The sequence below is a fragment of the Serinus canaria genome, chromosome 13 (assembly GCF_022539315.1).
Source record: "Serinus canaria isolate serCan28SL12 chromosome 13, serCan2020, whole genome shotgun sequence".
NCBI lineage: Eukaryota > Metazoa > Chordata > Aves > Passeriformes > Fringillidae > Serinus > Serinus canaria.
Genome location: NC_066327.1, coordinates 18,135,706 through 18,159,659, shown reverse-complemented (window position 1 = coordinate 18,159,659; position 23,954 = coordinate 18,135,706). Strand labels below are relative to the sequence as shown.

At 39.0% G+C, this 23,954-nt stretch overlaps 1 protein-coding gene across 1 annotated transcript in view; it reads right to left on the bottom strand.

Moving 5' to 3' along the window:
* Nucleotides 1–4,774: 4,774 nt before the first annotated feature.
* The window catches only part of KDM3B (lysine demethylase 3B), a 46,384-nt gene continuing 27,204 nt past the window's right edge, over nt 4,775–23,954 (bottom strand). Inside the window, exons 16-24 of the mRNA XM_050979781.1 lie at nt 21,808–22,074; nt 14,526–14,697; nt 11,481–11,571; nt 11,269–11,399; nt 9,852–9,971; nt 9,253–9,392; nt 8,750–8,926; nt 8,071–8,205; nt 4,775–6,122 (exon numbers count right to left, since the gene is read on the bottom strand). Of these exons, the coding sequence (XP_050835738.1) occupies nt 6,042–6,122; nt 8,071–8,205; nt 8,750–8,926; nt 9,253–9,392; nt 9,852–9,971; nt 11,269–11,399; nt 11,481–11,571; nt 14,526–14,697; nt 21,808–22,074 (1,314 nt within the window). The 3' untranslated portion in view covers nt 4,775–6,041. The remainder of the gene's footprint in view (nt 6,123–8,070; nt 8,206–8,749; nt 8,927–9,252; nt 9,393–9,851; nt 9,972–11,268; nt 11,400–11,480; nt 11,572–14,525; nt 14,698–21,807; nt 22,075–23,954) is intronic.

Sequence of the window (23,954 nt, the reverse complement as noted above, 5' to 3'; positions counted from 1 at the left end):
CCGCAGAAGAAGCCATCTTCCCTCCAGTTGCCTCCTCCACGGAAGTCAAGACAACAGCTATTACATGCTGCAAACAGCGTTACATGCTGTAAAAGCGTTTCAGAGTTCCACGGCTCCGAGTTTCGCCCAAAACAGGATGGAAAACAAAACTCAACTAGCCAATACTGACGTTTACGTTATCAAAACAGAAGAATAAAGGCTGTTACTCGGAGTTTCCAGGTAATTTCAGTGTTGCCAGATACTCTTTCTCATAAGCTGAGAGGTCAAGAATTCCTTTGTTAACTACACAAATAAGGCTGAACAGCGCCTGTATTGGAATATCCTTAGTGCAGGATGGGAAATGTGTTTAAATGTGCATACTTAGGCATACTGGAGTACCGGAAACTGTTGTATTTTAACAGCTCACCCAGGAATACTTAAAAGATTAAAAAAATCTTCCTCCTCAATCAATGCCAGAGTTCATTACAGGGTCCCTGGGAGCCTGTATGTATATTACAGTCATGGATTGATTAGGCCCAGTACACAGATCTCTGAATCACACCGAGATAACCATTACATAAGTTGGTTTTTAATGGAAAAAAAATCGCTAAAAGTCTACCATGGTTCTTCAGCTAACAAAAAACAAAACAAAACAACAAAACAAACAAAACACCTCAAACAAACCCCACCACTAAAAACTAAAAAAACCAAATCCAAACAATCCCCCCAAAAAAATCTCACAAAAAACCCAAACAAACAAAACAAAACAAAAAACTAAGGAAGGCACTACGGCAGTCTCATTAGTTGCCGATGGTTGCTGAAGAGCCTTTATGAAAATGAGACCAAGGAAAGAGTCATAACAAAAACAAAGAGCTGTTTGGGAAGAATTTTCTCATGAATGCATGAAACTCAGTATAATGAGCAATGATGACAAATACAAAACATTGACAACTTCCCATTACATGCAAGAGATGAAAACACAAATGTCTCTAGAGACAGCGACAAAGAACATTTTGTCACAGTCTGCTTTTGGATATGAATGGCCACAAAATGATTGCATAAGGGACTCCACAATTCACACCACTGATGGCATAACTGACCTACTAATAGGATAAAAGGAATCTGCTTTCACACATCCAAATAACACGCAAAATCTCCAACAAAATGACTACATTTCTAAATGCATCAGTTTCCTGTTGGTGACCAACACAGCAACAGGTCTGTTACTTCAGTAATTTGTTCATGTTTGGATGAGTGGAAGATGCAAACAGAAGAGGGAAAACACAGAGATCTGGTGAATAACACATATGACTGTGTGAGAGCGCTAAATAACTGCAGCATGGGTAAGTTACACCTCAAAAAAATGTGCCTTAGTGTTTTAAGCTATTTAATGTGCCAAGGGGTATTATGAAAATCTACATTGCATTGGACACAAATGGTGGTAAGAACAGAATCTCAACATCAGTAGAGAAGGTGGTGTTGTAAATGTAGTGCCAGCTCACTGTTAAGTAGCATGTTAAGCTTTAGAACAACTTCAGAAAAGGTATTTTAAGCTAGCAATTTACATTTAGCAATAAGTTGCTAATTTTTTTTCCATATCATAAATAAAAATGAAAGATTAATTAATTAACTTACCTTTCCACAAGAAGAAACTACTGGTAGTTTAAGGGCTATTTTTGCAACAAAAGCCAGCTGCAGGTTAAGTGAAAATAAAAATATTTATTAGTAGTATTCTTTTTATTAATTTATTAGTAATATTGTATAATGCTTTGTAATTAAGACCTACCCAGGAAAGCAATTCATCACTTGTTTTCAAATTAAGGCTGTATGTTGGCTGTTTTTTTTTTTTTTTTGCAACTACGCTACTGCTGAAACAACTTATGATAAACTTGTGTTCTACAAATAGTCCAAATAGGTCACCAAATATCTATCAATCTGCTATGGCTAAACAATAAAGCATGGAAATCAAATAAGCTGTTACTCAAAGAGAGCAGCTTAAGCAAAGCTACATGAAGAAAAATGTCAGGTCAGATCCAGAGATCCTGCTGAAGCTGAGGTTCAGGCAGAAACTGCTATGATGAAGAAGAAACAGCAATTCATCATGGCTCAAGAATCTAGGATTCCCTCTGGAAAAGTTTAGCAGACCATATATGGGTCTTAGGAATACAGGTGAAGTGGAAGAACACAATGGGAACCCTCTCTGAAGCCCAAAAGTGCAGATTATAGTGGAAGAGTATCAAAAGTTGAAAGAAGTAGGGAAACAGAAAAAGTGCAAGCTGACAGCCAAAAATGACACTGTAAGAGCTGGAAATTGTTCTGAAAATATTTCTTTAACAGTTTTGCAACTGAAAGCTGTTCTTTTAGAAGATACCTTCCTAAAGGAAACAGCTGTATTTTGTTGTATCCTGCTTTTGAAACTTATATTACCTATTAGACTATATAAAGGAAGAGATAAATAAAAAGCTCCCCTGCCTTGCAGGGGAATGAGGGACGTAAGAGAGAAAAGTAAGACGATTTCTGCCTGGTTATTTTTCAAATACCTGGTGCAGGTGCAGCTCTTTTTCAAAAGTTGAGAGTAGGAATCTTTAAGATACTGCCAACTGAGAGGAAAGAAGCTGTTGGCTGATTTTAGATTCTGAGATGCACTGGAAGATAGTAAACACAAGCAGGCATTGGCACGCATACCAGCTGTTGGGGTAAGTTTGGGGAAACACTGAAGTTGACAATCAGAAAATAAGATTCCTTACCAGTAACCAGAACTGGGAAGATGCACTGTCAACATCTCCTTCTGTGCTATGCTTCACTCACATGCTGTGTAGTTTCACAATCATTTTCCACTGAATCAATGCTTACAGGGTGTGGTTGATGAATAAATCACTAGTATGCCATACACCTCAATCATTACCTCAGCTGTAGAAGCTCAGAGTTATCAAAGGGCTATCAGGAGTGAGGAAGAAGGAAATTATACATACAGGGGAGCAATAGTTTTAAACAATATCCATGCCTCATAACTTCTTTAATTTTTTTTGCATTGTAGGTAAATTCAAGTTACTGCTTAGCATCTAACTTCACTGCTCCAATTCTGATTCCACATCTTCAGGTTTTACAAAAGGCTGTCCAAGAATCTTTCACGGAAACAACACATGGAACATAACTTTAGATGTATTAGGTACTTATTTTTTTCCTATATTTATGTTGCCTGGTAGAGTTGCATCAGAATAAAGATTTAGGTTTTGTAAAATTAAACCTAGCATGCTGCTACATTTTTATTCAGTATCAAGAAAAGGGAGTTTTTTGGTTGAAAAGAAGTGAATTCTTCAGGCTGGGGACATTATGGAGACATTACATCTTTACATGGCTAAATACACACCAACTTGCAGTATTGTGAATGCAATCTAAATTCACTAGGGCAGGCCAACAGCCATATATTCCTGAATTCTTGCTTCATCTTGTCTGAAGTTACAGAGGACATTGGCTAAAAGACATCAGAGTTTAAAGCCCATATTCAAAAATGGTGCTGCCCACTGTCTCATGCACCTGCATTTAATAATGGCAAGAGAGCATTAGATAGAATGTGTGATGACTGCAGCAAACTATATTAAGTCATGTAACTCAAGTTTTTATTCTCCCTCTGCTAAAACCCCTATGATTTATGTCTGCTTTATTCTGCTTACATTCTATGTGACATACCAGCTGCCCCTTAAAATCTTGATCTAGAAAATACTGTGATTAAAAACTACTGGTTTTATTATCTTAGGTCAATTTTATAACCACTTTGGCTGTCTACTTGTGGTATAATCTCTGTATGATATATGTCAGAACAATTTGATGATCTTTAAGATCTCTTCCAATGTAGGCCATTTTATGATTCTGTAATATTTCATAATTTTAGTAATCACTCTGATTTTGGCTGAATATTGCTTCAGGTTGATTGTACTCCACGATTAGTAAAAAAGAAAATTCAAGAGACAGAAACAGTACTTGATAGACTCAAACTAAACAAAGGTTTAGAATGAGATGCAAAACTCTTATTGTAGATCACTGGATTCAAAATTACCCATGCTTGGCTTAGATATAGCCAAGTCTCTAACCTTTTGATCTTTATCTAATTCTAATGCTTATACACACACTTATACACACAAATGAGGGAAACATCTCAGCTATTATTTATCTTTATGCACAGAGTACAACAGATGTGCACAAGAAATTGTACACAACAGAATACAGTGAAGCTGAATGATTCATGCATCTGGAATAACCCTTTTTTATCTCTAGCAGATAAATTAGCCCATATTCACAGGATAGCTGCATGGGTATGAGGCAGCAAAAGCCTGTGACAGGACTTTGCACCTAATAACCAAACTGAGAAGCTGCTAGAATGCTACATGTCAGTGAACAGAACTGCTGCTGCCATCACAACCTCCAAGGTCAGAAACCATAGAACTTTTACCAGCCCATCCATATCTCTAGTGGAGAGGGCATCTCTGGACCTGCTGGGAAGACAGAGACGGGAAGCTGCTAGGAAGATAGAGACGGGAACCACAGTACAAGAGATGTTTTTTATGACAAGAAAAATCCTCTAACCAAACTACCTTGAAGAATCAAAAATTAGCAGGCAGCTTGGCAGCACATACTCCCAGCACATACTTGGGATGCCAGGCTAAACCACATGAGCCTTCTGGCCAAACACAGCAGGTCAAAATTAGCAGGCACCCTACACTACCAGGAGCAGAGGCTGAGACAACCTCAAGGCAGAAGGATCAGTGTACAGGTATGAAAAAAACTGCCCAGGCTGTTACAGTAAATGACTTTTATTTTTTAAAAAATGAAATAACCGTGAACATATTAACAGGCCTGCAAGTGGCACTACAGTACAGCTGGAGATAAGGTCAATACATTTCCCCATGTACCTGGACAATGAAATCCATTGCATCAACGCTGACATTAGTAAATTCTGAATACAGTTCTATCAAGCAGGAACATTTTACTTAAAATAGTTCTGGACAAAGCTGACACCAAAGTTAACTTTTCCTTCACTTTGGAAAGGATATATGTTTTATAGATGTTTTCAGGTAGCACTGGTATTGGGTGAATATTGCCTGCAGTCACCAGTGCAGGGAGAGATGTACAACATCTCCTTGTGAGAACAGAGTTTATACTCCTACTTACTTTTCATTCTGAGGAAGCAGGGTAGTGTAGAGAGAGCAGGGAAGATAGGCGAGGTAATATGGGCAAGGGAGGTGGGATGTCAATTTCTATTCAATTCTCCTTTGGCTGTTTTTGTGCTATTTTGGACTGCTTTTTAAAAACCACTTCTTGATTTCATTGAAAGGAAGACTAAATGTAATACACCTTTCCTCGAAAATCCAGGAACGATTGTGGTACTTCAAAAATACTAAAAATATCTACTTTCATGAAATATTAACTGTTTCACTACAAACCTATTTTTTCACTAAATACACAATTCTCTTATTTCTGGAGTCTCCCTGGGGAAAAAAAAATGGGTTCTCCCTTTAGTTCTGCAACTCTACAGTGTATAGAGAAATGGCAAGAAGAAGGGGAGTGCAGAGAATAGCTTTATCCTTTTCCTTGGCCAGTATCTCACACAGGGAGTTTGTTTGAATTTCTGCAGTTGGGCTACTGTTGGTCACATTCTTTCAGCAGTTATCAACCAAGTCTGCAGTAGGACAACCCACCTCCAGCACGTTCTAACTTTGTGGAGACTAAGTAGGCATGAGGGAAAAAACCATCCACATTCTTTCTACCATTTTTGATCATAATATGCAGGAACACCAAGTGTTTCCATGTTCTTTCAATTTGCAAAAGGCCACAGGAAAGGGATATGGCACCTTTTAGAATCTGGAATTCTGCATTTAAGAGTGCGACCTTCCATTTGACCTCCGGTGTTGAGGCAGCGTAGAAAACAGTGGCTGAAGAGTGTAATACTGACCACACCAGCTCCCAGTGAGAAGCTTTTGCTCCTGCAGAGGCAGTCGTGTGCAGTTCCTGTATATACCGTGAGCAAAAGGCCTACTTGACAGGGCATTTGGAATTAGCAATTCCTACGATCTAGCTAGTTTAGATTCATGAGCTTTCAGTGTGCCAACAGCATCTTTCACTGCATGGTAGATAATGTTCTTCACCTGCAACAGGAAAAGAAAAAGTCAACTTCTACAGACTAACAAGGAGAGTATTACATAGCTATGCAATCAATTTTCACAGCTGAATTTTTAACAGTTGGCAAGTATACATAAAATATATATTATTTTGCTTCAGAATACCAACAGCACAAATTTTAACTGTCAGAGATGACAAGTATCTTAGACACCTGCACTGATTTATTAACTCATTTTCTGGTCACACAGCAACATATATTTACTCATGTTGTTTTAAGATAATTCCTTCTCTTGTGAGAGCTAGGAGGAAGTGCAGTTATACAATGTTATACATATATGAGTTTATTTTGAAAAAGTCCTTGTGATCCAAGTCACTTAGAGACTCACGTGAATCAAATCTAAAAGATGCAAGAAAATGATATGGTTTAATCCTATGAAAATTAAGATGATGCAACAAATCATCTTGTTGTCTTTGCATGGAGGCTAGAAATACTTCAAATTTGTGAATCTTGCAGAAAGACAAGCCCAAGATGAGAAATCCACTAGTACTCACAGCTATCTTTTTCACAGTTACCTATTTAAGAATCAAAGTTCTGTCTAGTTTCTGATCTAAGTTTATTTGAAATCTGTTTCCAGGTGCTGAACAGAACAGTTTCACCTCCTAACTGAGTGGCTCAATTGCACTTGCTCAACTAACTACCAGCCACCACCATCTTTTCCTAATGTACATGTGACCTTATTTTTGGTATAATTTATGCAGCTGTCATTGTCTCTGTGTATTTTAATAAAAAAAATAAAGACAGGTTTATATAAAAATATACATTAAAAATGACATCGTTTTTTAAAGAAAAGAATGAGACAAATACAACCAGTATTCCTTTTCACAGGATTACTGAGTTGCACTTTGTGTGTTTTTGTTTCTTGGGTTTGTTTTTTTTTTTAATAATGAGCATTATTCATTTGCAACCTCTTAATTTACAGAAACATTTCCACATTTTTATCATCACAGCTGAAGAGGCCCGAATGAGAGTTGATACTACTTCTGCTTTCCTTTATAATCCCATGAAAATTCACATAGAAATTTATAGCAAACTTTCACTGAATTGGTATGAGAGAATTAACATTGTAGACTCTGACATCCTTGGGTGACATTCTGGAGAGTGACCATATATTGTGTACTTTGATGAGGACAGCCATTCTGCAGATCTCCACCTTCCTTCCTTTCACATACATGTAATTACTGATACACAAAAAATGCTGACAACAAAATCTGCAAACTGAGCAGTTACTAAGGTTGCTTCAGAAGCATTAGACAAAATCCAACAAGATCTCCTGTGGTCTCTCTGTAGAACTTACTGTCTTACATCCAGTGTCCTTGTGTATCTATTATGTTCTGTGCATACTTATTAGTTGAAGCAGTCACAGTTCCTCAAACCAAATCACATTTCATTTTAGGACTAACATATGTTGGATAAGGCCTTTAAGATCATCGAATCCAACCACACACCTAACACTGCCAAGTCCATCACTAAACCATATCCCGGACTAAAATAAGCCATTCGCTTTCAGAGGAGTTTTCCTTTAGGCAATAAAGAAACAAATGTAAGTGTACTTGGTCAAAAACACATCTCTCTTCAAAACCAAGCACTGCTCTTTCCTTTTTAAGATTTTTTTTTTCTTCTGGTCTGTTCTCCTGTCATTAGGATTCAGCCATTCAAAAACTTATTAATACCAATGTGTGCATTAATCTAATGGGAGAAAGGTCTCTGGAAATGCAGAAGTCTATTACTAAATTTTTTTACATAATACTGTAGACAGAAGTATTTAATTTAGTACTTATGTAACGTACCTATCAAATGAGAACCTCCAGGTTTGTGGGAAGTCGTTACTCTTTCCTTAGACATACATTTCTAGTACTGAAGTAAGTTGGCTAAACACAGGATGTATTTAATGTTTACTGACATAAAATGGTTACCTGCAGTTTATCCTCATGGTTTGTATGAGTATTAGACAGATGCCTGAATTCCTGTGTCAGACGGAAGCAGTGCTTCACATGTTCGGGAGATACAAAATCTTCTGCCACTTTAATGCAGCTGTACAAATTATGGACCTAAAAATCCATATCAAATGACTGATATATAAAGACAATGAACCATACAAAACAAAATAAAACCCCAAAATCCAAAAGAAACATCAACAAAAACTAAACCCCTAGAAACCCCCAATACACCCAGCACATATTTAGCCTCTGCTACATTTACTCATCAAAACCAGAAACTGACAGAGTTGTATCTGATAGTAAAATGAGAACAAAATACATGACATCTAAAAGGTTTCCTGTTCTCCCATATACATTAGTATTCCCTAAAGCAAGTTCTCTTAACCTTTAAATTTGGTTTCCTTGGCTGAAGTTTCACTACACAGAGATGCTTTCCCTCCGTTCACCCCAGCTTTTTTTCCCCCCCCGTAATTTCATCACAGTTTTGTACACATCATTCAGATATTTACATAACTTTTAGTAATATAAGAACTGCATATGTAGAAAAAGAAACCTTAAGTGTGCAATATTAATTGCACAGTTATTTTAAAGCTGCAGCAGTTGTGCCTCCAATTCAATTCAATCTGTCAAATTGGCTTAAAGGTGGTATAGTTACCTGATGGGGAGCACCTGCAGGAATGAACACGGCATCGCCAAGGAACTGCACTATTGCCCAGCCTTGCACACCATACTCATCATATAGTCTCTTACGTAAGGTCTGGTCCAAGTACCAACTTTGGTCATGAATGGGGTCATGATCTGGAGGATTTTCTTGGCCTTGTTCTTCTCCAACCTAGGGCCAAGATATGGGGTGGAAGGAAACCATGACACAGCACCTTGATATTGCTGGCTCACAAAATGGTCTGTACCTGAAAACTTAACAAACTGTTTCAAGGTAGAACATTATTTTTATTAAGGTTATTTAGGTCTTAAACAGCAACATGCATCAGTATGAAGATTCCAGACCAGGCTGGAAACCTTTGAACATACTAACTATCAGTCCCTCAAAGACAGAAGTGCAATATCTATGCACTTGACAGCAATTTGAATCATTCAGGTGCTATAAGCAAGCTAGTCAAGGAACCCTGTAAGGTCAAGCTTTCTTTGCAACCAGCATACCTTCCGGAGAAGTTCCCGTATCTTTTCAGCATCCTTGGCAGCATAGATGTGCCACAATGCTCCAGGCTTCTCTCTTCCTTCATGGATTCGCTGCTTTGTTACATCATCAGCATCTCCCTCATCAATTGTTTTCAGAACCTCTGAAAGGGGAATCCATGTAAAAGCTGCTCATTTTTTGGCACAGAAGAGAGGAAGGAGCATTTTGAGCTAGTAAATTCAGTCACACTGCAACTGTTGCATCATATAGTGCTAACAGAATTCAGTGAATGTGTCAATTGACATTTAATCACAAAGCTCGGTCTTGAATTTAAACTAAACTACAATTATTCTAATAAAAGGAGAAGAAAGGGGAATAAGCTACTCTTTTCTCCTCTTTTCTTCAGGAATGTACCTAATTTCTTGCAAAACTCTGCTGCTCCCACAGTTAGAAATTAATGAAGCATTACTGCACTTTTAATTATGTGCTGCAAATGTATCAAACTGCCTGGTATATTTGAATTATGTATCATAGAAATGACAAGCTTAAACAATAAAAGATACTCTTCTTACAAACACAATTGATTTTTAGTGTACAGAAAACAGCTTTCCTTAAGCATTACCATCATCATGGCTCCCTTCCCCAATGGGAATCCCAACATACACCATGACGTTAACAGCATCAGACACATCCAAGTGCAGGTTTGTGGTACCAACTCGTCTGTCTTCAGCAGTAATTAAGCCTATAACAGAGTGCAAAATAAAAATAACCTAGCTGAAAAATCTGTCTGGAAAGCTAACTTTGTACAGCAATGAGAGCAGAAAACAAAGTCAAACAGCAACTGAAACGGGTATATTCATGTCATGTGTAGTGTAAGTAAAAAATTTACTGATAACCAGTATTTTTATTTTACAGGAAAACAGAAGCAAACCTAGTTTGCCCAAGTCATGAGAAAACAAGCATTTTAACACCAAAGCCAGAACTTGTACTTTACAATTTTGTCTCTCTGAGAGTCTTTTATACAGCCTGTACTAGAGAACTTAGCTATCATAAGCACAAAGCAAGTCTTCCTCTGCTTGGAGGCATAAGAGAACTGCTTTAAGTGGCACTAGCATCCTACTGTGTGCAGCAAGTCAGTGGTCTATTAGAAGTATAAGCCTCCAGCCATTTTTTATTTTCTCATACTAGCTGCAAAATCCATGACCAGCTGAATTCACAGCAGTTAGTGATCAACTCATCATTAACAATTCAGATTACAATTCAGTAAGAAGAAACACCTCCAGACTCAAATGCTTGTGCCTTTGCATGTTGAAGGAACTTATGTCTCTCAAGTGACTGTAAGTAATGGAGAAAGATTTCAAATGTTTGCTTCTTAATTCTTTGACCTTCTTATTAACATGTTCCCTTGTTTTCCCTCTGGCCTTTCAATATCACCCTCTCTTTCTACCTCTGCTTAACCATCTCTAGCAAGTAACATGTCAGGGAACCAGAATATTATTTAAAAAAAAAAAAACAAACCCAAAACTTTGTATCAGCAAAACAGTAACAGAAGTGTGCACCCACAAGAGTTTTTAGGATCACAATTATATTTACCTATTTTCTGTTTAAAATGCAAGCTTCTGAATTTAGGAACTCAACTCACTGAATAGTAACTATCATAACAGACTAGAAACAGGTCGAAGTCCCCAGAAGGTCGTAATTTTAACTACTTCAGTTGCTCTCAAAAACATACTACTTTTATTTGAACCCTGTAATGGTATTATGCCTGTTATATGTATTAAAAATTGTTTGCAAACTTAACTTACTGTATGTACATCTCTTGGATATACAAGGCAGAAAGGGGCACATCTGACAGAGAGAGGGCTAATGTAAGAATAGATTTGCAGGACTAAATGAAAAAAAAAAGAAACAGCAGGCTCTAGGATAAGCAATGAGTTTTGCCACAGCCACAGCCTGGTGTAATGCCACAGCCTTGTATGTGCCCTAAGTGTAATAAAAGAGTCACAAAAACGAATATCTGCAGACCTATACGCACATACCATACGCATTGTACATTTTGGGACCCAAGTCAGGACGGACAAAGTAACTTGGCAGCCTAGAAGCCAAATTCAGTCTGCCATCTCTCTTGGTATATTCAGGAAGAGGAAGATTTTCCATCAAGTCCTCAAACCTAGAGAACAAAGACAAGGTGGGTTATCCTCCTGTAGCACCTACAGCAGTCCTGTCAGCACTGATACTAAAGGTTACTTACCTTGTAGGCATCATATCTCTAAAGTCCTCCCCTGGAGGCCAGTCCTTTAACTTTAGTACCATTGGCTGACCATCATCTGACCTGAGCCGTTCTGCAAGAAACAAATAAGATTTTTTTCATGTACTATCTTTTTACCACAGCCCACTACCTTGTTAAAGCTGTAAGGGTTTTTGTACCTCTTACAATGCACAGCAAAATGGATCCTGGTTTTGTTTTGGGCTTCCAAGCAATATCATAGTATGACCAACAACACTTTAACAGCTGTGTAAGTATACATACACAGATATAATCACTGACAGCAGAAGTTTGACAGATCTTGCACAGCTGCTAAGTTTTAGAATAGTTTTTATTCAGCTTCAAAAGCCTTTCCAAAACATTCTTCCTTACTCCTTTTGCCAAAGTCTATAGGAGTTTTATTATTAATTTCAAGAGAAGCGGTACTTCTATAAAATTAAAGTTATTGGGTCTTGTTCTGAAATCAATCCTAACTTCAGTGTAAAGCAAGAAATCTTAGTACACGACATTTAAAAAAGCTAAAGGGCAGGTGGTCACAAAGGAAGACAGCCTTTAGGTTTCTTTAATTCTTCTTTGCTAGAGGAACTGAAATTAGCAGGGTGCCAAAATCAAACATTTGTTCTTACCTCTAAGAGTTTTACACGAGTCCTGACTGGAAACAGAAAGCGAGCAGCATAGAAAGATGGCATTACATATGCAACAGTGCATGTATGCTACACCAGCACTGACCATATCAACTGCTGTTCTACCTCAGATCTTAGGGCTAAGATAGCCTATCTGGAAGTGGTACACAAGTAGCTGAGAACTCACTGTAGCATTTAGAGAAAACCATAGTTCACTCTTCTACCAGATTTTTCACAAGTCTACATGAAGCCACCAATTAAAAAACTAGGTGTACAGCAGTCTTAAGACTTTAGCATCCCCATTTCCCCAGAGAGTAACACCCTTCACTGCTTCCTACCTTACTGAGAATTGTCAGCCAAACTGATCTAGCAGAGCTCCTGACAGCATCGAAGAGAAAGCATATCTAAGAAATTAGGACTTGGGGACCTGTGAATCACATCTGTGTTACATATCCACAGGCTACAGAAGACAGCCTGAGTTTGCAATATAAAAAAAAAAATTATTGAAATTAAAAGGAATTAAGAACCACAGATATGTAAACTGAAGTGACTGATTTTAGAGAGGCGAGTGAACTGAAAAGCTCAAGGACTTGAATTTCAAGATGTTTCACAACTTCCTATATTCAAGATTTTGAATTCATCAAGGATCTTTGTTCTAAAGAAGAAGCAGCTTGTAGGGAGGTTATTCAGAAAGAACAGAGTGAAGAACTATTTGGATGATGACATACAGATCCGACAAATTTCATGAAACTGGACAAACCCCAGAAAATATCTCATCACTAAGAAGGATCAAAACAAAGTCAGACCTTTCAAAAGTCCATTTTGAGCCCAAAAATATTAAAAGAAACAGCAAAAGATTGAATTAATTAAAATATCTTCTAGAATAATCTCAATAACACCTCTAAAGTCAGTGGCTGTTCTACATCTCTTTGGTAACTTAATGCGAGGGTGGGAGCCAGCCACATATTTCAAAAATTTAGAATTCATGCAATACAGGGAAGTCAGAGACATTAGGTAGTTTACCAGCAGTTTTCATAAATATCTGGACTAGCAGCAAATAATATTCCTCTATACTAGGGATTGAACATGGCTGAAGAAACTCAAAATAAAATGTATTTAAAAGAAACTATCAAGAGCGATAAGGTTTTCCAACCTAGGTCATTAATATTTCTCATGTATAGTGTGGTAAAGGCTTTGTCTAAAAGAAAAGCCAAAGGTGATTTTGCAGAAAGAAGCATATCTGTCTGGAGACAAACTGCAAGTAACATTTCTCAAAGATAACTTGACCCATACAAATTCACTATTTTCATTCATGACCCCAGCACAAAAGTGAAGGGTTTGTGAACTTTCCCAATTACTGACAATACACAAAGACCACACCATTATATCCTCCAAGGCCACTTATTTCTGATTAATAGCAAAACCAGTAAGAAATTTAACAATACAAAATACAACACTCTGTACTAACCATATTAAAAAACAAGTCAAAAGCAGGGAGTTTATTAATTGGAAAATTACTAGGAAGAGAATATTCTTGGTCTGCAAATCTATTATGTCGTTGACTGTTGAATGAACATTCCATTAAGTCATCCAACAGTTCACTATTTCTGCAATATGCACATAGCAATAAATACAGAACACATTTTATACACAACTCTAAAATCAGCAACATTGCAATGAACTTTTACAGCTCTAACACCTGTAACTATAAGACCACTCAGATCTAGGTATATACAATCTAAAATGGAGCACTCAGCTTTTCAGAAGCTCTTTAACCTGACCTGTTAGGTCCTCAGAAATTTTAGGTGGTTAGTTTCCCCATCCACACTTGACAGAAGGTTTTCTCAAAGAACTCGAGCATTAAATAATGTCTTATGTGAGGCACGCATATAGCATTGCTATTCATAATATATATAAATTTGCATTTGTATGTCAAATTTACTTGACTGATGTATTTCACCAAATCCAAATTTTCATATCAAAAGTCTCCATCTGTTTTAGCAGAGCAGGTTCCCTTTAGTTTTACAATAAAAACTGAGGTTGAAAGGAGAGCGAAGGTAGACACATTACTTACTTTCTTAAAAATGGTAACTGAGGATTAATTTCACTGGGAAAAGTTAAAAAACCAAACAAACTGGCAGTTTCCCATGAAATGGAGCATTTTTTGACACACGAAAGCTACACACACCAACACACTGCAGTACAGACAGTTCTCTGGGACAGTCCTGCCCTAATCTTCACCAATAAAGTATTTTCCAGGGTGTGAGCAATGGCTTCTTTGGATGAGACTGACAGGTGTTAAGATTTTTTCTTAATTTATTTTTTAGGAAAATAGGTGGAAAATGAAGAGTTGAAGATAGCAAGACAGACTGCTCAGTTAAACTAGTCAGCCATAAATATTACTTACTAGATATTATCTCAAAGCCATCCCAGAAGTCACGCACTTTCACGTCTGAAATTATGGCACAGTTCCTGCAGTTCACCAAATCTACATCTTGATCTCCAAATTCCAGGCTGAAAGCTTCTGGTTTCCAAAGCTCTGACTTCAACTTCTTATGGACACCAGATACCAGCACGGGCTGAGAATACAAAGATGAATGCTTACTCCACCATAACCAATTATCTTACATATGCAGCCAAACTTTCTTAAGAGAGCCAAGACTCCTGGCTACCACCATACAAAAGACACCACAAATCTATTTTCATCATATCTGGCTTTTGTGCATCAAGCAAATAACCAGAGTCAAATCAAACTTTAGTTCCACGCCATGTGCAGTTGCCTTAGAAGTGGCGTTGGATTAGATTTGCCAAGGCAAGTGCATTATTTCTCTATGGCAAGGTGTTGGCAGGAGGTATAAGCTCTGTGGGCAGGAGGAAGGGAGAGAAGCAGCTCTGCATACACCAAGGAATATGGTGAGGCAGGCTGTCCCCTGCAACCTGTGGAAGACCACAGTTGACCACCTCTGCAGTCCACAGAGGATCCACTGCAGCAGAGGGATATTTGCTGGAGGAAGTCCATGGAGAGCCCGTGCTGGAGCAGGCTCTGGCAGAAGCTGTAGGGAGAATCCCACTTAAAAGCAAACTTTCTGGCAAAAACTGCCCATTGGGGACCCACACTGGAGCAGCCCACGGACACAACTCGTGTTGGAGCCATTTGTGAAGGACGCTATCTTGTGAGAGGAAGCAGCAGGAAAGTGTGAAGAGGAAAGGGCAGCAGACACTGTGTTGTGAACTGACCACAACCCCCGTCATCCCCCCTGTGTCACTCCAGCAAGTTGTCGCAGGAAGCAGGTAGAATAGTCAGAGGTGAGAGAGTAAAGCTGAGCCTTTATGAAAAAGTTGAAGTGGGCGGGGAGAGGTAAGGTGTCTACTGATTTGTTTTTCTTCTCTCCTAGCCTACTCTATTTTTAATTGGCAATAAATTCAACTCCTTTACCACAAATTAACCTCTTTTGCCCATGACAGCAATCCGTAAGGGATCTCCCTGGCTTTATCTTGACCCAGAAACTTCTTCACCTGATTTTCTTCCCATGTTCTGTTGAGAAGGGGGAGTGAGAAAGCAGCTGAGTAGAGGGGTCTGGCAGCCAGACAGGGTCAATCCACATGTGGCAGGAGAGCAGGTTTAGAATCCCACCACCTGTCCCTTTTCTTAAGCACACATGCAACTACCACTAGAAACAGCATTTGTACTAAAGCCTTCTCATGTGAGATTTTTGTATTTTAATATAAATTGTTTAACTATTTCACTTGTTATATATGTATAATCACAGATCAACATTAACTCTGTAGGACAAAACCAAGTAGTGGAAAAAAGGCTGCTCACTTGCAAAAGGGGTTTTAAGATGCTTAGGCTAATGACGTACATATATTCCAAATAGATATTTCAGTGGCCTATCCCCATAAAAGCATTTAAAAAGCTTTAATTAATTAAATTAATTAATTTATTTAATTAACCTCAAAGCATTTGCTAAACTGACAACAATTGGGAAAGTTATACCAGACAATCCTCCCAACACTGCCAAAACCTTTTCAGTTCTTCTCACCCTGCCATCTCAAAAGAGAGTCACTAAACTTGAGAGAACACAAAGGGGGTATGAAGTGAACTTGCACATGGACTATTCCCACCTGAAAAGCTTTAGCTTTTGTAAATGCTACCTATGTTAAAATGGCACTTCCCATGGCTACGCAAGTTTGAATTAATTCCAAGCTGTGCCCTAACATTAACAATGATCTGATGGTGAGTCTTGGTTTATTCACATGAAGAGCTTAGCACAACCCTGAGAAGCACACATCCGTAGATGTAATATCAGTGTGCTAGGCAAAGATACCTACAGAGCTTATACAAGCAGCTTCAAAGTTATGCTGCCTAAACACACTCCAGTAACTAACAGCTGCTTTTTGTATTGTCCAATAGCCTCTAAAAGGCCTAGTTTTGATTTTAGTCCCTAAGTGAGGACAACTATCGACTCAGAAATGAATGTAAAAATCCCAAGTCTGGGGATAACAGAAATGGCATTGGTTTTCAAATACAACACAACACAGCCATTAAGTTCTAGAAGGCAGCAATGAAACCTCAACTTCAGAAGAGTGAGATTTAAGAAAACAAAAAGGGTTTGTTTACTTTACTTTTACTTTACTCCTGTGAATTTCAGGGGAATTAAAAAAAAGAAAAAAACCCCACAGAAACATTTAGACTGGAAATGACTACCCTCACACCAAAAAAGAGTATTTTCTTGTGTTGAGGCTGAACTGTCTGCACCCACTCCCACTTCTCCTGTCAGTGGGCACTGACAAGAAGAGCTTGGCTCCTTAAGATTTCCTCCCCACACTCTCCTGAGCCTCCTTTTCTCTAAGCTGAACAGACCCAGCTTGCTCAGCCTCTCTTCAGCTAAGTGATGCTCTAGTCCCTTCATCATCTTTGTGACCCTTTTCTGGGGGTCCCCTCCCCTCCTTTGAATTGGGGAGCCTGGAACTGAACACAGTAAGGGGAACCACCACTTCCTTTGACTTGCTGACAACTCTCTTTGTTGTGAGGACACATTCTTGGCTCACGGTCACTCCCTTGCCCACCGGGACCCCAAGATTCTTCTAGGCAAAACTACTTTCCAAATGGTTGCTTCTCAGCAACTGCTGTAGGATGTTATTCTTCCTTGATGTACAGGACATTACATTTTCCCCTGCTGAACATCACCAGATTCTTCTTGGTCCAATTCTCCACCCTGTTCATACCCTCTGAATAGCAGCAGAACCCATCTGCTGTATCAGTCATTCCTCCTAGTTTTGTATTGCCTGTAAACTTGCTACAGGTGTATGAACCCTATCCCATCTAGGTCACTAATGATAAGTACTACTCACTGCAGAAGTAACCCCCTATGATATACCACTAGGGACAGTGCTGTCACACATGGCATTTCAGTCCGTTTTAAGTCCATCACACTGCTCACTTACCAAGTCCCTTTGATGACATTATGACAGAGTAAAAAGCCTTTAACAAAAGTTAAGACAAAAAACATCCACTACTTTCCCTTCATGTACCAAGCCAGTCATATTATCACAGAAGGCTACAAGGCAGGTTAAGCATGATTCAACCAGTATTCCTGAGCTCCTGTTCTCTTCATGACCATATCCCCACGGGATTCTTCCAAGCAAGTATCTGAAAAGGCAAAAGCCTGCTCTCCTAAAGCCCAAATTTGTGATCATGATTTTTTGTTTTGCTCCCTCCTCTCAGAATCTTGACCTGAATGCCACCATCTAACAGTCATTGCAGCCAAAGGTGCCCCGTATCTCCGCATCAACCACCAGTTCTTCCTTGTGTAAAAGCACAAGGTCCAGAACAAGCACCCTTCCCTAGCTGTTTCCTCGATAAGCTGCCTCAGAACGCTGACATCAATGCACTTCAGAAAACTTCAGGGCTGCTTGTAACCTGTTGTGTTGCCCCTCCAGCAGGTATCAGGGTGGTCCCATGCAGCCCAGGAAATGTGAACACAGGGCTTCCTCCAGTTTTCTGAGGCCTTATCACATTTTTATGGTCAGTTGGTCTGTAGTAGATACTTGCCATAAAGTTGTCCATAATTGCTGCTCAATAATCCTGGCCCCTAAGTTCTTGGATGGCTCATCATCAGTTCCTACACAATTTCAAGCATTCTAGGTTCTTCCTCACAAAAACAGCAATGCTCCCTGCTGTCCTGGCTTGTCACTCCTGTGTTGTCCTTCCTGAACAGCCTCTACCTATTCCTTCCCATACTACAGCTGCATGAGCTATTGTACCACTTTGTTAAACCAATGAGACCACGGCTGTGCTCTCATGCACACTAATTCCTCCTCTTTGTTCAATGTGCTGCATGCATTAGTGTACAGGTACTTCAGAAAGACATCTATTCATGTTGATTTCCCAGAAACAGTGTGAGAGCTTTCTTCACAATGCTGTGATGCACACAGATCCTTACTTACATGCATATCCTTTAGGTGGACATCCTTCATCCTTGGTTTCTTGAGTACGGGATTATTCCTGTTCACATCACCTCACACTGCTTGCTTGCCAAATCAATCAATTCCTTCCTTGATCACTGGTCATACTCTCCCTCCCTTGTTCCTGCTTATAGCTTTCCTCATAAGGTTAGCCAGCCTGTTGGCGAAGATGCCTTTTTTTCTTAAATTTTTTTTTTTTTTTTTTTTTGGTTAGGTGGATCCTATCTTCCACACAACGCTCAATCCTCAAAGAGGTTCCCATGATCACAAACCCCTCTTGGTTAAAACCAGCTGTGCAAACTATCGTTCACATGCAGGATCTGTCCACTCCCCTATCCTTCACTGGCAGGAGTAAGAAAACCATGAGGGCTTCACAGCCTTGATTAACACTTCCAGAGCCATACAGCCACTTTTGATACTGTCCCGGTCTCCCCAGTAGTATTCTGAGTGCCAATATGGAAAAGCAGCAGAGGGCACATGTTTGAGGGACAGATAAGCTTTGGTAGTCTTCCCACCATGTCCCAAATGTGACAACCTGACAAGCAGCAAACCTCCCTAAGATAACAAAGCAAATACAGCAATCTCAAATCTGAATATACTCCCTTATCCCAGCAAAAATGGTACATTAAGGCAATTTAAAAGCTTAAGCATATTCTACAACAAACACTAGGAACCACCTATGAGTAAAATAACCTTTCACAGTTCCTCTCACAGGATGTGTAGAAAGTATTGCCTGGTAGACTTTAAGCTGATAGCTAAACCAACTGTCTCCAGTACAGAAAAATGACATTTTGATCCCTGCTGTATTCACTTGACCACTTGTAAACAGCAATTAAAAGAAACCCCAAAACAACCTAACTACTTAACTTAGTAGAACCCTTCTGGCTATTAAGCAGCAAATTTGCAATGGAAGAAGGAAAATATTCTCTCTAGTGAATAACACAGTAGCGCTCCAAGATAAAATGACAGTAGACTTGCCTGGTAGACATCTCCTGCCAAATTCGCTCTAAAACAACAGGGAGATAAAAATAACAAAAAACACACACAAAAAAGCTCTAGTACTATACCATATTTTCATTTTATCAAAAAAGAGAAATCCTAACATGAAAAGTCAGAAAATACCAGGTTGTTATAGGATGAGAATCCTAACAGTATACCCAGATGAACAACAACCACTCTCAGGAGAGCAAAATGCTCTTTAGAAACAACTTCAAGAATTACTCTTACAGTCTCAGTGAATTCTGGGATAAGACGAAGTTTAACTTATTTCTGACAATTTCTAAGATGGACTCAAAAAATGTTGCTTTTATTGAGTGACACTGAAAGAGTGGCATTTATTATCTAAGGATTAAGGGAAAAGAATTTTCTCTTTTCACAATTTAAGATGCCATCATATCCAACATCTTCATATGGCACAGACCTAGTGTCCAGTGTGCATTTATTGTGCTGGGGAGGGTGGCTAAGGGTTTTTTTCCAAATAACCTTTCCCAAAACATAAAACAGGAAGGGGATCTGGGGAATAGTGGTAGAATTAATGTTCTTTCACTTCACTTTTAAAGATGCAGCTGGGATGTACAGGAGGATGTAAGCCAAGGAAGAACAGTGACAGAGAACAGTTTCTTCAGAGAGTCTCTGCTTGAAGAAATTCTGTTTAAAATAACCTTGTTGAGACAGTAACACCTGCCTGGGTCACATGCTCTCTCTTATGCAGGAACAAGGGAGGTTGTTCGATTCCTTTTCACATTTCAACAGGAAACTCCAATGACTGCAACATCACCTTGAGGATTGCTGAATGAGCAAAGGACTTGCCCAGTCTGTTCCTATTCAAGGGGTCCTCTGAATGATAAAATAATCCGGAAGCATCAATAGCATACCTTGGGGCAAAGGCTAAAATAGCAAGTCACAAAGAGTAGGTGAGCATGGCAATTGTAGCCAGAGCCTCAGGGTGTACACCAACTTGGATGGCACTGCACACTGCAAGCTACACACCAGACACAAGATCCATAATCACATCTCTAGATGTGATTAGACAGTCTCTCAAGACTCATCGCCAGTCAAGAACCCCACGGTCACAAGCAGCATCTTGCACATGGTGATAACCAGTCTCATTGGCAAAGAAACTGACAAGCACATTTTTTGTAGGCATTCCCAAGATGTTTAGGATCCTCCTAGGAGAGGCAGTAGTATTTCCTGACAGAAAGTGTTGAGAAAATTATCAAAATATGCTAACCAGAAACTAAGAAGCTCTTAGCAAAGAAAAGCAATTATGGACACCACAGCACTGCAAAAGAATGATCTGAAACCCATCGTAAATCCGAAAAATATAACAGGATGAAAAATAAAATTAAAAAAAAAAAAAAAAAAAAAAGAGATTCCTATGCTCCCCAAAAAAGTCAGGACAGGAAGGCAACTGCACTTAGTGGGAAGCTGGCAGTGAAGTTTCTAGTCAGACAAGTGAGGGTGTGCTGCACAGTACCTTCCTCCAACTATTAGGAGCTGGCCAGAGGAATCATGAACAGAAATGAGGCTCGCGGCACAACATCCATCTTTGCAGTTCTCACGGCTATGTGCTAGCTGTGCTTGTGCCCAGGCAACCCAGAGAATGTGCAGTTCCATGGGACAGGCTACATTTAAATGAAAAGTACTTCTGTCAGGAGTAGGCTCTGAGTGCCAAAAGAGGTATATGCAGCCTGTTCCTCCACCACACCTCAGCATCTTGTGAAAAACCACAAATAAGTATGGAATATGACTGCCAAGTGCATTAACACTGTAACAATAAGCTATCTGACAACAAGCACTTCTCCAGAAAAGATGATGATGGACCTAATGGTCTAGCACTAATGGCCTCAATTCTCAGTAGTTAGTGAAGGTAACTGTGTCAGATGCTAAGGTGCACTCAGGAAATCAGAGTGGATTCACTACTGGGCTGTAGTAGAGCAGAGAAGGTTCAGCACAAAGCACACTACAACTAAAAGGGCTGTCACAGCAAACACTCTCATGATGGTGAGAGAAAAGCTCAACATGCAGGAGCACATGGACCCAAATAAATATAGCATTAAGTGAACAGGGCTGTTGTGTCCCTTCTTTATAAACCTACAGTTGAAATATTAATTCACCATATTCACTCAGGAGCCAAAGTTGGAATAGTCTGTTTTTACCAATATACAGACTGCAATTTCAGGACACTAATAAGCAGCAAGGGTTGGATATTTATCACCCACCTGGCCTTGCTTCCAGCATTCCCTGAAGATCTTCCAGTTGTTTTTGTTGCTGGGATCATGAAGGCAAAGAAGTCTACCATCACAAAGCCAAGAGTGGGAAGTGTGTGGATCCAGCACATTTAATCCCATTACCATTTCCTTCACCTCTCTCTGTGTGTCAGCTAAATTACTAGCTCGTTTTGCAGCATCAGACGTCTTCTTATTTTCCACCACAGAAGCAATGATATGGTCCAAGAAGTTTGGCAGGCTGGCTTTACCCTTGACCCCCTAGAAGACGTAAATCCAGAGGTAAGTTTAGTCTTGCAACAGTATAAGTATTAAGGTATATCTGCTCTCCTTCAGACTTTAGCACAGATACCTTGCTACTAGGAAAACATGCATCAGAAACAAAGTGGCTCAGAGACAGACATATATCTAACTAAGAACAGAAATGGCTATGGCTCTGTTTTACAATCGTAGAATTTAAAATAACCAGCTAAAGGCTACCTAGAAAAATTTTATGCAGATATAAAATTGAAAACTTAAATGATATAAATTCAGCTACTTTATATTAAAAATAGTTCATAGTTTTCTCGACTTCATTAATATCTCAACTCTATTTCCCCATTTTCCTCATCCCATTACTAAGGAAGTGAATTCAACCTTGGGACACATAAGCTGACGGATATGTGAATACTAAGTAAACACGGACAGAGAAAGGAGGAAGTGCTTCCTATATGTTAGTGGAACCACTAGTAGAGAGACTCTCTGGTTCTGGTTGCCATGCTCCTCGAGGGACATTTAAAATTCAAGGGGTGTTTAAAATTCATAACAGGTTATCAACACAATCTTAAAATTTCATTTTAACCTTAAAAAAATAAAAAGCCTGCCTATAGGCCTTGTTTATAGCAAAATACTTAAGTCACTAAATAGATTTCATATATTCAACAGAAGATAAAAACTTATTGGACCTTGTGGGAGGAAGCAGGGCAGTGACAGATTTCTGGTAGAAAAAAACCTTCCCATTCAAGTGAAAAACAAAACAAACATAGGAAACCAATCAACACCACTCTCTCCTCCCTCCCAAAAATTCCCATCATCTTAAAAACTAAAGTTCAATAGATAAAAAATTCACCATATATAGAGCTATCAATCTAAAACATAACATTATTCATTAATGGTCCTAAAAATGTACCATTACTCTGACTCGCTAGAGGCTGTAAGATAGATAATATGCAGCTTAACTATTAAAGACAATGCTAATTATTCTTCACAACAGACTATCAATGCTCCAGAAAGATCAAGATGATTCTCTCTATGAGCAGCAGTCTTGCTTCCCTCTATTTGAGTAACACAGCTGTTTCTCAGGTTTGTTTTGTTCATTTTATATGAAGCATCCAGACATTCAAGTCAGGATATGGACCAGAGTTCTCCATAAGTTCTTTAAATCTACATTACTCAGTGAAGATCAGAAGTCAGGAAAGTGAAAAAACACATTACACAATAACATCTGATTAGATGTGGTGAGACAATGTATAGAGTTGCCAGGACAGGGACACAAGTTCCGACAGGCTATCTCAAGCCTCGAAGGAAGAAGTTGCTTTGAAACAGAGACCACAATTTCTTTGCCCGTACTCAGTGATGAGGGGCAGAAGTATTCTTGGATTCACCTTCCTGAAGCAGCACCATATTTTCACATACAGTTCCCTCTCCCAAATCAACTAACATGAACTATTATCGAGGTGCCAGCCAGCCAGCCTGCCTGGCAGAGAGTTAAAAAAAAAAATCCACTATGAGACAAGCCATTTCATCTTCCTTCTTACTCTATCTGCCTAAGCTTTTGGAGAAAGTATTCACCAAAAAGAGTTAAGTGTTGATAAATTCCACAGAATTTATTCTTCTCCTTAAACGAAATGCTTCTAACCACTCCAAATAGAACTTGTTCAGGGTTTTTTTTCAAAGTTATTTCTTCCAAAATGGATTAAAGTATCCTTATTCCAGAAAAGGCATTCAGAAATAGCAACTACACCTTAACCTCACAGAATCACAGAACCATAGAATATGCTGAGTTGGAAGCGACCCATTGGAATCATCGAGTCCAACTCCTGGCCCTGCATAGGACACACTAAGAATCCCACCCTGTGCCTGAGCACATTGTTCAAATGCGA